This window comes from Colias eurytheme, chromosome 20, assembly GCF_061535395.1.
Source record: "Colias eurytheme isolate Ceu_HAF_F1 chromosome 20, ilColEury1 Martin Lab GWU primary, whole genome shotgun sequence".
Classification (NCBI taxonomy): domain Eukaryota; kingdom Metazoa; phylum Arthropoda; class Insecta; order Lepidoptera; family Pieridae; genus Colias; species Colias eurytheme.
In genome coordinates, this window is record NC_142999.1 from 601040 (window position 1) to 614432 (window position 13393).

At 33.0% G+C, this 13393-nt stretch overlaps 2 protein-coding genes across 2 annotated transcripts in view; both read right to left on the reverse strand.

Annotated features, from left to right (window-relative positions):
• The window catches only part of form3 (FH2 domain-containing protein formin 3), a 74867-nt gene extending 71623 nt beyond the window's left edge, over positions 1-3244 (reverse strand). Inside the window, exon 1 of the mRNA XM_090113991.1 lies at positions 3118-3244. The gene's annotated coding sequence lies outside the window, so the exon portion shown is untranslated. The remainder of the gene's footprint in view (positions 1-3117) is intronic.
• A 2262-nt stretch (positions 3245-5506) lies between these two features.
• On the reverse strand, positions 5507-7774 carry LOC149899428 (uncharacterized). Its single transcript, XM_090113987.1, has 4 exons — positions 7649-7774; positions 7297-7547; positions 6813-6978; positions 5507-6468 (listed from the first exon to the last, which is right to left on the reverse strand). The coding sequence occupies exons 1-4, from the start codon at positions 7744-7746 to the stop codon at positions 5526-5528; spliced, it is 1458 nt and encodes a 485-aa protein (XP_089970113.1). The 5' UTR covers positions 7747-7774; the 3' UTR covers positions 5507-5525.
• Between the last annotated feature and the right edge of the window lie 5619 nt (positions 7775-13393).

Here is a 13393-nt window from a genome sequence, read left to right on the forward strand (position 1 = left end):
TTTAAATTATAATTTTACAGGTAAATTATGAGAGCTTTCATAATTATATTTGCATATATATTTATCTACAACGCACCATTTTACAATTCAAGTCTAAAATGAAACTAGAGTCGCATTTATTTTTGAACATACTGTAAGTGAAATTGCATAAGTGTGAGTACTGTGAACATGCCAGCTTTCCTTAATTGACCGATAACGTCGCATGAGTCATGTTTTTTCGTGCGTGCAGCCGGCTATCGAATTATAAGACGTTGTCACGTCAAAGAAAATTATAACAGAGACAAATATCTATTTTATTTTTATTACTACTTGATGAATGTAGCTTCCTGCTGGTGTAATAATTTTCAAAATTAGTTAAGCATCTAGCTTTTTGGCACAAAGTAAACCTTTCATCATTTTTGTACACAGTTATATAATTTATCCGTAATATAATCTATCTGCTTTATTTCAGCCGAATCGATACAACACTTTTTGCATGTAAGAGCAACGAACAGCCAACCAAAAAAACAACAACAAAATTCGAACATAAACAAAAAATCTAACAAAGTTTAAAATTTTAAATGTATTTTTCTTACATTTCTTGAATAAGCGAGTACACAATAATATTTCATTTTCTTTTTTATTTTTATCCGACAATTTATCAACTTGCAAAAACGTGCAAATAATTTTCATTACAATAATTTTGTCGCTCTTGCAGTTTATAAGTGTGCAATAAACGTCCATTTTAATAAACGAATCCATATGAATAATCGTATAATGATCGCAATTATTTTATCAATTTTAATTCGTAACCCTGGACCGTCATCGTAGTGGCCTAATTCATTTTATAAGTTTGGAATTTTAATGCATTTCACAATAAAAAATAACAATTATTTTAAAGTTCAGCGCGACGGCTTCGAAAAGAAAAAAAATACTAAAATTTAGGTACCTTTCCATAATTATAATCTACTATCTATTATTGTTTTATTTCAGTCATAGTTCCTTACCCATAAAGCTGATTTTGGCTTAAAAAAATATCTGAACAAGCTCTACCGATCAATATTCCCGATATCACGCATGCTACGGTAAAGACGGCATAGCCCAAAGCATGTTTGTCTGTTCAAATATTCAGATTTATTATATCAAATACCTATTTCTAGAACTTTTTTTATTTCAAAGCATTTACAGTGATTTTGATTTTTGAATTTAGGAAGTTCTTAGTCATTCAATCGAAGCGGAGGCTTAAAGGGTTAAAGGGAGGAGATTCTGAGTTTGACTGTATTTTTTTTTACATTTAAATTAAGTAGGTACAGCTAATAAAAAACATATCATAGCTTTCTCGTCATAACAAACAAAATCTACTAAATATATTCCGAAAAATTACTAAGTAATATCTAGTAATTAATTGTACTCTCCTATTTTCAGGGACGCGAATAAATCCAGAATCAGATTTTATATGCCTTATCTACTGATAAAGCATTTGTCGTTTATCTTGATAATTACAGATAAACCAATTTGTTTAATTAAACATCTGTATTTCCCCAATAAAACTTATTCTCGCCTTAATACCTAGTTATTACCTTCTTCAAGTCCCCGTCAAGGGGGGACGCCCTTGTGCATGTCGCTACCAGGGTGAACCTTCAGTTCACCCCCGCGTCCGCGTTAAAATGTAGAAGCCCTTCTGGCTAACATTGAGAGACACCACACAAAAAAAAAATACCTTCTTCAAAGAAAAGGTTGGTAAAGGCAAAATCTTGCTTGTTATTTTTTGTGATTCAACACTAAGAGCATCTATTGTTTATCAAAAATTCAGATCGTAACAAGCATCTTATCTACGATAACGCGAGTTAGTAATTACATAATTTAGATCATTGAAAAACTGATTGTCTTTGAAATCGTCACTCTATTCAAAATATTCCTTACTGATTGAGTTTTATACACGTCATAGCCTTCCGTTCCCCAAACACCAGGAGTTTCTCAGTCTCTACAAGAGTTTAAACAAAGTGGCCTCAAACTGCAATATTAAAATACTAATCAATAGATCAACAAGTAGAGAAAAGTATTGCTCAATACTTCCCTGAAACATTTAAAACTTAAACGATCTGAATTCTCAACTAATTGCTTGGAAAACCGGACATCCATACAATTTTTCACGTTATCAATGGCGTATGAAATAAATAATCGTAGGGACAATAAACTTATATTATTTTGTTTTATCTGATGAATTCGAGTAGCTATTAAAATAATTGAATACGAAAATTGTAGTAGTCTTATTACGTAACCAAATCTGTATAATAAAATATAATCTTTAATATTTAAACGGTTGTGCCATTGACAAAATGCAGACTAGGCTGGACAAGCTAGGTTAAATATCTAGGAAGTATTTCTTCAAGGGTGCAGTAATAAGCCATGTTTGTATAACTAATTTATAGATAAAAATAAAATGTATGAACCTAAAACCTGGTTATCAAACTAGCTAGATAATGTTTGATCGATATTTTGTTTAGTGCTTTCGCGTTCTTTTTTTCCGTTAGTCTGCAGTTTCAAAACTTGTTGGTATTTAAAATGTTTTTCTAATATCGTAATTTAACGTAGATGTTTTTTGATTGAATAACTAGGTACCGTTAATTGATTAAAGTTTTAAGTGGTTTAATGCTCTACAACCAACGGAAAATAAAATATTGCCCATCAGAGTAATGGTGGTCTATCTGTTGACTTTGTTTATTCTGAACAAATATTTGCCTTGAGAAATTAGTATCGTAAAATAATCATCAACACCTGATGACCTAATACCTATATTGAATTATCGAATTTCTTCGTAAAAGAGTGCGTTGTACATCAAACATAAGTCGACGACGAAAAATCGATTATCTTATGATAAAGTTTATTACAAACACGATTACCTTTCTCACGTACACAAAATATAAACATATATACAAACTGAAATCACATCAGATATACGGAGAAAAAGCTTTTTGCGACCAAGTCCAAAGAACATTAGTCAAGGATAATTATTATAAACCAAATAATTTATTCACTCGCGTAAAAACATTAGCGACGGTTACGTTTTAAAATCACAAACTTCCGTAATATTGGACCGTTAACGAATTGTGTAATAACAAACAAAACATGACATACTTATATCGGGGTTCGTTTCATTCAGTTTCACGAATTGTTTCCGATGAAAATTCACTATTAGCGAGTGCGGTTGGCGGACCGCAACACGTCCTCTCGCCACGACAGTCGAAAGCACACTAGCGCTAGCCGCTAGCTATGTCCTTCTGTGCAGCGCTGTACTTTCACGACTCTGGTGATACAAAGTTTATGGAAATCGTGCAGGATCGAGGCGTGGCTAGGATTCCTAGCTTTTGTTACTGTTATGTTTATGGCTTGAAATAAACGATAAGATTTACTTAGCGGTTTATTTGCGTATCGCTTTAGTGCTCCTTTTTCTAAGAAGGTAGAGATCATTGATTTAAGATTTATATTTTCAGGAAAAAGTATAATATTTTTATGGGTAAAAAGTATTCATAGATCATGCATAAAGACACCCTGTTTTGAACTTTTAAACTGAAATAACCAAAAAGTTTGAGAAATAACTTTTGCTCTATCTTTCTAAAACATCGTCTGTAAAGTACTTACAGTAACAGGACGAATTCGCTAACTGTAAATTTTTAACACATTATCACAACCTTACATCAACTTTGCTGCGATAATAATTGTTTCGTATCTTGCTTAATAGTACTGAAAGAAGAAAATAAAATTTCTCTACCAAAAATAAATCGAGTGAATATTATCATACAATTTGAGTTTTTATAACATAAATACCTCGGTTTCCTCTTCTTCACACATAAAGCAAAAAGAATAATGTAAAACTATCCGGAATCTGGTCTTACGTTCCTACTCTTTATTCAGTGACATAAGTCCAACACGCAGAGGCCCTTGCGAGAATTTTAATGTGTTGTGGGACACCAGCCTGCCCATGATTACACTAAATTTTAATAATGTTATGATATTATTGTGTAGTATGTCACTTTTATTGTTATGCCTTTCCTAATACTGGTTATTCTCTGCATTAGCCTACATAGGTAAGTTATATGTTTATAATTTTGCCTATTTCAATTGGAATTTGGAACTATGCTTTAAAATTCTTGGAACTCAATCAAATTGGTGAGGTATGGTTCAGATTACTAAATATTACAACGAAAGCATTAAGCATTTTCTTAATGACATATTGACATTCCATATTTTTTTTAATTAGAATATAAAATAATTATCAAAGAGATAATGATTTTCTATGCCATCTGTCAATCGGAAGATACATCTTGCTAAGTATTTAGGTCTCAACTCTCCGGTTATCTCCTTATTTATCTTTATCTGTAGTAGCTGAAGTACCAGGAATATTATTAACCGAGTCACGTCGGGTGACACAACATGTTTACGAGTTTCTGCATCTATTTGCCTTAAGCAGCCGTATCTGATGTTATTTGCATATTCTTTTATCTTCCGATCTCTGTTTATTCCATTCAATTACAATATTACTGTAAGCTTTTGTGGTTGTGGCTGATTTTTAAGAGAGATTCGATTGTAAAACTAGCTTTCCACCCGCGGCATCGCCCGCGCAGTCAAAGAAAAACCCGCATAGTCCACGTTCCCGTGGGATTTCTGGAATAGAACATATCCTATGTCCCGGGGTAAAAAGTAGCTTATGTGCTTTCTCGGGTATAAAAATATCTCTATACCAAATTTCATGCAAATTGGTTCAGTAGTTAAGGCGTGATTGAGTAACAGACAGACAGACAGAGTTACTTTCGCATTTATAATATTAATATAAGTATGGAATAGTTTTTGTAGCTTCTGTAAAATGAACAATTAATATAAATTTGGAAGTTTCATAGAACGCCACCTGGCCTATATTAAAGCTTAATAAATATTATAAATACTTTTGCCCTGAACCTACGGATATTACAAAATATGCACACATATGTATTATGTACGTACTTACGGAGCAGTCAACAGAAAAAAAATCAAATCTTTCGTGAAAGTGGTCAAGCATAAGACAAATAAAAAAATAACAAAGAAACATATTGTTTATTGCCTCCAAAGGTGAATGTTATAAAAAAGATTTTAAGTTCTTTAATATTGTAAGTTAGTAGTTACAATATTAAAGAACCCAGCAGGTTACAATTTGTAACCTGCTGGGACGAAGGAAAGATAACACAAAAGGGTTAGCACTTAGCACTTGTAGCTTATAACTACCTAAATAATAATAGCTAATATAACAAAGACAATTTCAATAATTGTTAATAAACTTAGCAATAATCCATACTAATATTATAAATGCGAAAGTAACTCTGTCTGTCTGTCTGTCTGTTACTCAATCACGCCTAAACTACTGAACCAATTTGCATGAAATTTGGTATGGATATATTTTGATACCCGAGAAAGGACATAGGCTACCTTTTATTGCGAAATATGTACCACGGGCGAAGCCGCGGGGCGGACCTCTAGTTGTTAATAAGCTTGTTTTTCTAGTTTATAGTAATTTATAAAGACTCTCCCGGTCTCAATTTAATTATTTCTGGTTTGTTTGGGTCCCCATTGCCTCTAACTACATAAACTGTCACATATCCATCATTGGCTTTGTTATAATTATTATATTTATTGCTTGATATATATTTTTGTGTATTGTAATTATATTTGTTCTTATTGTTATTATAATCATTCACTTTATTTTCATTTACAAAGTTATCATCAGTCGTTTGATCATAATAATTTGTATAATAATTGAAATTATTTGGAAACACAAAACCTCTGGTTTTTCTATTGTATTCTTGAACATAATTTGTATTTGTTTCTGGAAATTTTAATGTTTTACTTTCTCTTGTATCTTTAACGGTATTATAATCATCTTCAGATTCTTCAAAATCGTCTTTATCTGGAAAGCTCCATTTACCATTATTATTACTTGAAAATTCATCATTTTCAATACTATTTGGCTTATTCTGTATCCTCTTTTGAATTTTATAACCCTTTTTAAATCTATCATTATATGGATATGCAAAACCGTACTTGTTTTCATTATTCAAATAAGGATTAGGATTTTGAAAACCATAACCAGAATTTATATTATTTTGCTGTTCGTTTCCATAACTTTGTTGTTGATATAACCCATAGCCAAAATTCTGATTTTGTTGTCCATTATCACCAGAAAATTGTTGTGTATTTTGTGGATCGAGCTGATAGTTTTGTAAATGATTGTAAAACTGTTGTACATTCTGTTGACCTTGCTGTGGCGAGTTAAAGAATCGAAAGAAGCCTCCGTTATGGTTGTTGAGATAGTGGACCAGTTGTTCAGGGTCGGAGGGACACTGGGGGTAGGCGTAGCGACAGGCGGAGGGGTTTTCTTTTGATGACACTCCGAGGAGAACTGCCCTACCGAAGACGAAGAGTGGATTGGAGCTGATCCCACCGTATGCTGATAAGAGACTGGAAAATGATGATTAATTAGTGTGGAAATTAAAATTACTAAATTTAATTATATTTACATAGTACAGTCAGTTAGATGGTCAGTTAGTACACTTTTAAAAAATACTATTATACCTATTCATCAGTTTCGACAATCTGTATGCTTTTTAATTTTTACTTTGTATTGTTACTTCTTGATGGAACCGCAATAAGTAATTCATTTTAAATTTTTTTGAAAGAAAAGCACTTCATTCACTAGCTTCTTTTTGTCATTAGTTAAATTAGAAAAGTGAATAAAAGTGGAACTAATAAATTGACCTTAAAAATATCGAATTTCCACAAAGTGAATTATAAAGATACATTACGTTAGCAATGGTTGTAGTCCCGTAGGCAAAGCACTAGTACTGCCTAGGGCTCCGCCCCCCGCTTCGCATAACAGCCGCGGCACGCACTGGTAGTCGTCGTACAGCGCTATGGAGGTTAGGGCTTCAGTCAGCCGCGATAGGGCTTCAGAGGCGAATGAAGGCCGTTCTGAGGATGTGATAAATTCGGTTTAAAAATAATCATGATCGATTTATTTCTATTCTTTATTTTTCTTACATACACAGCTCTATGTTGGATTTGTTTCTATGTTTTTAGGTCGGTTAAAATAATTTTAAAATAAATAATTAAGAAAACACGCTTGAATAAGATTACCTAGTTAAATTATTGTATTGTAACCGAAGAGTACAAAGATTGAATAAAATCTGTCTGTTAAAAGTGGGTCAAAATCGAGTCTAAATGACTCGGCTACATACAATTAATATACAAGTGAAAAATGAAAGCGTGTTAATAGTATTCAACTATTACCATAAAAATGTCCTCCATTTTCAGGATATGGATACGGGGTTGGATACGGGGCCCCAAAATCGGCGGGATATCTCTGTCTTCTCCTTTTTTTTCTCCCTATAGCACGACCCTCCACTTGAGGTAAATCTCGAGATTTATCTTGAGCTATATCTTTAGAATCATCTGGAGATACATCTTGAGATGCGTTTGATTCTCTTACCGGATTAGAATGATATACTTGAAGTTGGTTATCGCCAAATGGAAATATTTTTCTGAAAATACATAATGAAATTTGACACGCACGAGCACGTTAAATAAATATTAAATACATGAATAAAATGATTAGACCATAATAATTATATCAATAACTTACGACAAAAGTTCTGTGGCGCTGTATGTTGAATTTTCTTCCGCACTCACATTTATTATTGTGAAAATAAACAAAAATGCATTACATAATTTCAAATCCATGATTATCAGTCAAACCCTGGAAATAAAAAAGAAATAATATTAGAACCTTTTATCAGGTTAATACCAAGAAAAATTATTAATATGAACAACCCTTTCATGATTTAGGTACTCGTTATTGTAGAGAAAAATTTGTAAAATAATAAAGAAAATTTATTTATAAAATATCAAACAATTCAAAGAACACAAAATTCACAAATAAATAATTTGTTAAAATACTTACATATTACAAAAATATGTCTACACACAGAAAGCTCCGAAATGCAAATAACATTTTGCGTGGTAAGCTGCGTTCTCGGTGATATCATACCAAATTTCTAGCGCCCTACAAGGATAGCGGATATGTTAAAAAGGTAAATCAGTGAAAGTTTCTATTATATAAAACCTTATAAAACAATATATTACACAAAACAGTAGGTTTTATAAAGGGTGTGGGTAGTAAGAGTCAGATTCTTAAATAATTTCTACCACGAAATTTTGTAAGGATGAATGGATGACAGTTTGTCACTCTTTTATGCACCTAGGCTGGTCTGATCTGCATGAAATTTGGCAAATAGATAGGTTATAATCGGCATCGGTACATAAGCTCTCCAAATGAAATAATTGTTTTACGGGCTTTTTAAACAATACTGCGGATTTTTTTTAAATGGTTCAGGGGACCTGCAATGTCGTTTCACTTATATAGAGGTATTCCACTTACCCAGTGTCTCATATATACAGGTATAAATAAATATCTGTCTCATTTACAGAGGGGTGATAACGATTATAGCTTTCGTTTTGACATTTTTCAAATAAACATCTGTATGATAGTAAAGCGAAACTAAAACTGAAGGTAATTGAAGCTCAAAATTTGTACTTACGTACTTGGAATTACATGTGGAATTTGTGGGTAGAATAAGAATGAGTAAACAAACAATGTTATCTCAGTTACAGAGGTTTATGCTTATAAAATTTACTCGCTGTCTCAGTTATAGAGGTAACTATGATGATAAATCGAAAGAACAAATCCCAGATATAGAGGTTTACCTCGTCCCACTAACAGAGGTAATTCAGTGCCAAAGTGTTGGGACTTCAGCATGAGTTCCAGTTATGGAGGTTTCTCACTTATCCAGGTCCCACTTAACCAAGTTTCACTGTATATAAAAATGAATCGCAAAATGTGTTAGTAAGCGCATAACTCGAGAACGGCTGAACCGATTTCGATAATTCTTTTTTTATTATATTCCTTGAAGTACGAGGATGGTTTTTATGTAGAGAAAACGAAAATATGTACCACGGGCGAAGCCGGGGCGGACCGCTAGTAATTCATATTTCCGTTTTCATTATAAATCATGTACTTACGCGTATAATACAATGGGTAATATTATATTGTGAAAATAAGGTAGAGCCTCAATGATTACGCTCTCTCCTAAAAATACAAAATGCCGAGGCTTCGCATTCGTTTAAAAATTTGATAGATTTTTCAGTTTCTAGTTTTAGTCATGTACAATCGATATTATAGAAAAAAGTGAAGAAACTGGCATGTCAAAAAATATTTTTTGCAGACAAATAAAATCTCACAAATCCAATAATCAGAAAGTCCAATAATCAAAAAGTTTCAGCATATAAAATCTACCAACCCATCATACTTGGCCAGCATATTTTAGTGGGATGTGAGGCAATAGTGATGGTGATAGATGATGATGATGTAGTGACCTTCATCCATAATAAATCCATCCACCGGTCAGCTATTTCGAAATCAATCAAATACAGATGATATCTAAGCCCAAACATTGACCTTGAAAACGGGTTTATTTCGCCACTATGTCAGTTGCACAGAGTATAGAAGTTGTTAATCTGTTGTCACGTGTGGCTGACACTTTGACACGCGTTGCCATGGCTACCGAGCTGTTTTGACAGCGCTATGAAGACTGCCGTGACCGAGTGCCGAGTGACAGTGGGTAAATAGGCTTTTCTTGAAGGAAGGTTAGATTTGTCATCATATGATCATCATAGAGATCAAGGCATGATCATACAAACTGTTATTGCAATAACAAAATCTACCTACTGTCACAATGCAATGTATTAATTAGTTTTGAGATCACATCATTTAAGTAGTATAAGTAGTAGTAGTAGTAGTAGTAGTAGTAGTATAAGTACTCAGGAAGTAGTTAAATAAATTGACAATGTTTCATTTCGTTTATTATTTAAGCTAGCTGTAAGTTTGTAAGTACTATATTTTTCTATCTTTTATTAGTGCAATAACTATTAACTAATAAATAAATAAATAAAAGTTATACTTTCATATTATGTGCTCTACATTTGTTCGTCTGTTTGAATTTTAAATTATTTTCTACGAGCATAATATCAATATTCACTGTCGACGTTAGTATTTTTGTGCGCCTGCAAAAAATAATACTTACGCTTTACCACGTAAACTTGTTTCTTTCTTAGAATAAATCACATCTAGTTACTTATTAAACAGTGCTGAATACATTTTGTGTATAAATTGAGTATTTTATCTTTAATCATAACTAGGTAATTATAACACATTGTAACTTCAACTATTGCAAATATGGAAAAAGGTTCAATTCTCACTATGTAAGTAACTAGGTATTATAATTTATAATAATAAAATGATTATGCATATGGTGTGTGTGTGTTTTTATTTTAGTTAGTTCGTATAGTTTACTTCATATATTTAAAGTATTGATATTTAAAATTCCTACAGAAATGTCCATAACAGCAGCTGTATTTAATAATACATAATTATCATTTACTGAAACATTGCTTGGTTTGTCACTATATCATTTACTGAAACATTGCTTGGTTTGTCACTAGATGGCGTACGATGAACTGTCGGAAGTCGGAATACATAATATTTGTTTATATTCATAAAATTGGAAAATCCAAAAGTGCACGCCTCATAATTTTTTTTTCATAATTTTTTTGTTTATTTAATAACAATTAAACCACATCGAATCAGATCCTGAAAAATGAAAGGGTTCTATTCCTGAGCATACTCAAGCGTAAGAGAAAAAAAAGACTCGATTAGTAAAGTATTTCGGTCGCTATCGTGTTAACAAGAAAATCCTCCGCACATACAGACACACGGACGTCCAAGACAGAACTTTTTTAAACTGTTTTTTAACTAGTTTTAATAACAAAAATGACATCAAAAATATCATGAATGTTAAAAATAGTGTTTTTTCTTAATATGTGTGTGTATGTATTATCTTACAAGTGCAATGTATGATACATAAAGACATTTAAAGTTTGAAAAATCAAATGTTTTGCGCGAAGTGACAGTAGTACCCACCTCAACGCTTCGCTTATGAGGCGTGCAATACATTCTGTTTTATTACTAACTTACTGGAGATGGTCTCTCTCATCTAATTTACGCCCAACTGCCCCTAGAATATTTTAATTCACTTTTTTAACAACTTTTTTTGGATCAATGGACAATGACTAATCTTCCAAGTTCCAAATATTATTGAGATCCTTTCTTTGAGATCTGTGTTTGAGATAAATGTCGCAACTTGCAACAGGATCGTTACGTATATCGATATTTTTCATGAAATCGCTTGAAATATGGAAATATATGTATATTTTATATTTATATTTTATACCTACCTATTAGGTAGGTATAAGTATATATGTCACGGCTAAAGGTAGGTGAGAACATAAACTTAAGATTAGCCGGCTAAACTTAGGTTTATTTTCGACGAGGTGTTAATGTTAGTTTGTTCTATCTTTAGCCGGCTAAACTTAAGTGTAACCGCAGGCCCGTGGCTAAAAATGTCGGGGTGGGTAGATTTGGTTAGCGCCGGGCCGGTGGAGGGCTTGAGGGGCCCGCACAGTGCCAGAAAACACTCGCCCTGTTCCTTACATGTATTATAGTAACCAAATCTACCCACCCCGACTCAGGGCAGAAAGCTGGTGGCTAGGTTAGGTTAGGTTAGAACTCTTAAGACCCGCACGAGCCGAGCGAGCGCAGCGAGCGTGCTGCGGCAGCAGCCGGCGAAGTGCCAGAAAACACTCGCCCTGTTCCTTACATGTATTATAGTAACCAAATCTACCCACCCCGACATTTTTAGCCACGGGCCTGCGGTTACACTTAAGTTTAGCCGGCTAAAGATAGAACAAACTAACATTAACACCTCGTCGAAAATAAACCTAAGTTTAGCCGGCTAATCTTAAGTTTATGTTCTCACCTACCTTTAGCCGTAACATATATATAATATAGGTATAAGTATGCATATGTAATTAATTTTTCATATTGGTCTATCCTTATGGTAGGTAATACACGTATAAGCGCCTTTTCAAACTCAAACTCAAACATTTATTTATTCAATTAGACTTCTTCTAGAAGCAAACTTATATGTAACTAGCTTTCCACCCGCAGCTTCGCCCGCGCAGTCAAAGAAAAACCCGCATAGTTCCCGTTCCCGTGGGATTTCCGGGATAAAACCTATCCTATTTCCCGGGATAAAAAATAGCCTATGTCCTTTCTCGGATATCAAAATATCTCTATACCAAATTTCATGCAAATTGGTTCAGTAGTTAAGGCGTGATTGAGTAACAGACAGACAGACAGACAGAGTTACTTTCGCATTTATAATATTAGTATGGATTGATATTGCTGTTTCTATTTTGCTCTACATATCCGTATGTATGTTATGAGTTATGACTAATCTCCGTCACGGCTGGACGTTTTTTGAACTTTGTTTTTATCTCATTATGGTAAAGATGTACAGTGTACACATTATAAGACCTTTTACATACGTTATCCTTACGTAGGTAGTAATTATTTTAAGCAATAAGTGGTTATACGATCTACATCTAATTTAGAAAGTTAATTAAAGTTCTGTAGAAAAAAACTAATAAGCAGACGTCATCTAGTAGCATTTATTCAAATTTCAAATTAATATGAACTTGGGTACCTAACTATAACCTATAACTAAAGTTAATGTCATTCACTAAAGTTAAATTATAAACACAAAGTTAAAAACCATATTTTATTTGATTCTAACCCCTTTGTACTTACTTATAATTTAATTCTTTAGTATTTACCACTTTATGAATTGTCAGTTAAGCAAAATACCTAGAAGATAGGAACCTGAGAAACTTGCCTTTAAATCGAAAGATATTTATCATCATCAGGTACGTTCCCACTGCTGGGACACGGGCCTCCTATGACTACACCGTACAGGCCATAATCCACCACGCACGCTGGCCAAGTGCGGGCTGGCGGATGACGAATTGACGAAGTAGGTACGAACTCTTTATTCCATTCCACATTTTGGTTTCCTTACGATGTTTTCCTTCACTGTTCGAGCTGTGGTGATGTTATTAACATGAGCAGATAAAAAATAGACATAATTTCTTTCGACATCATTTAATAATAAAACGTAGTTTTTATCCCCGAACAAAGAAATGTGCCAGTAAAATAAAAAATTGGTTTATCAATATTTTATCAGCCAGTCTCACGACCTCTTTCATCGTTAATCATTTCTCCAAATTCGCGAAGATAAACTACTTTCAAAATATTACTTTAAACTGTGTTATCATATGCGTTAAAATTTTAAAAGCATAAATTAGACTAATAATTTTGAAGTGAAACTTCTTTATCGGGGTTGGACAATAATTTAGTGTAACATTTTTGCGTTAC

Bases quoted from the DNA above. Each gene is read 5' to 3' on its own strand.
- LOC149899428 (XM_090113987.1), bottom strand. From the start codon at position 7,746: ATGGATTTGAAATTATGTAATGCATTTTTGTTTATTTTCACAATAATA. The intron at 6,979-7,296 runs GTAATAGTTGAA...TCACATCCTCAG, and splicing joins AAATGGAGGACATTTTTATG to AACGGCCTTCATTCGCCTCT. The intron at 6,469-6,812 runs GTAATGTATCTT...ATCATTTTCCAG, and splicing joins GGACTACAACCATTGCTAAC to TCTCTTATCAGCATACGGTG.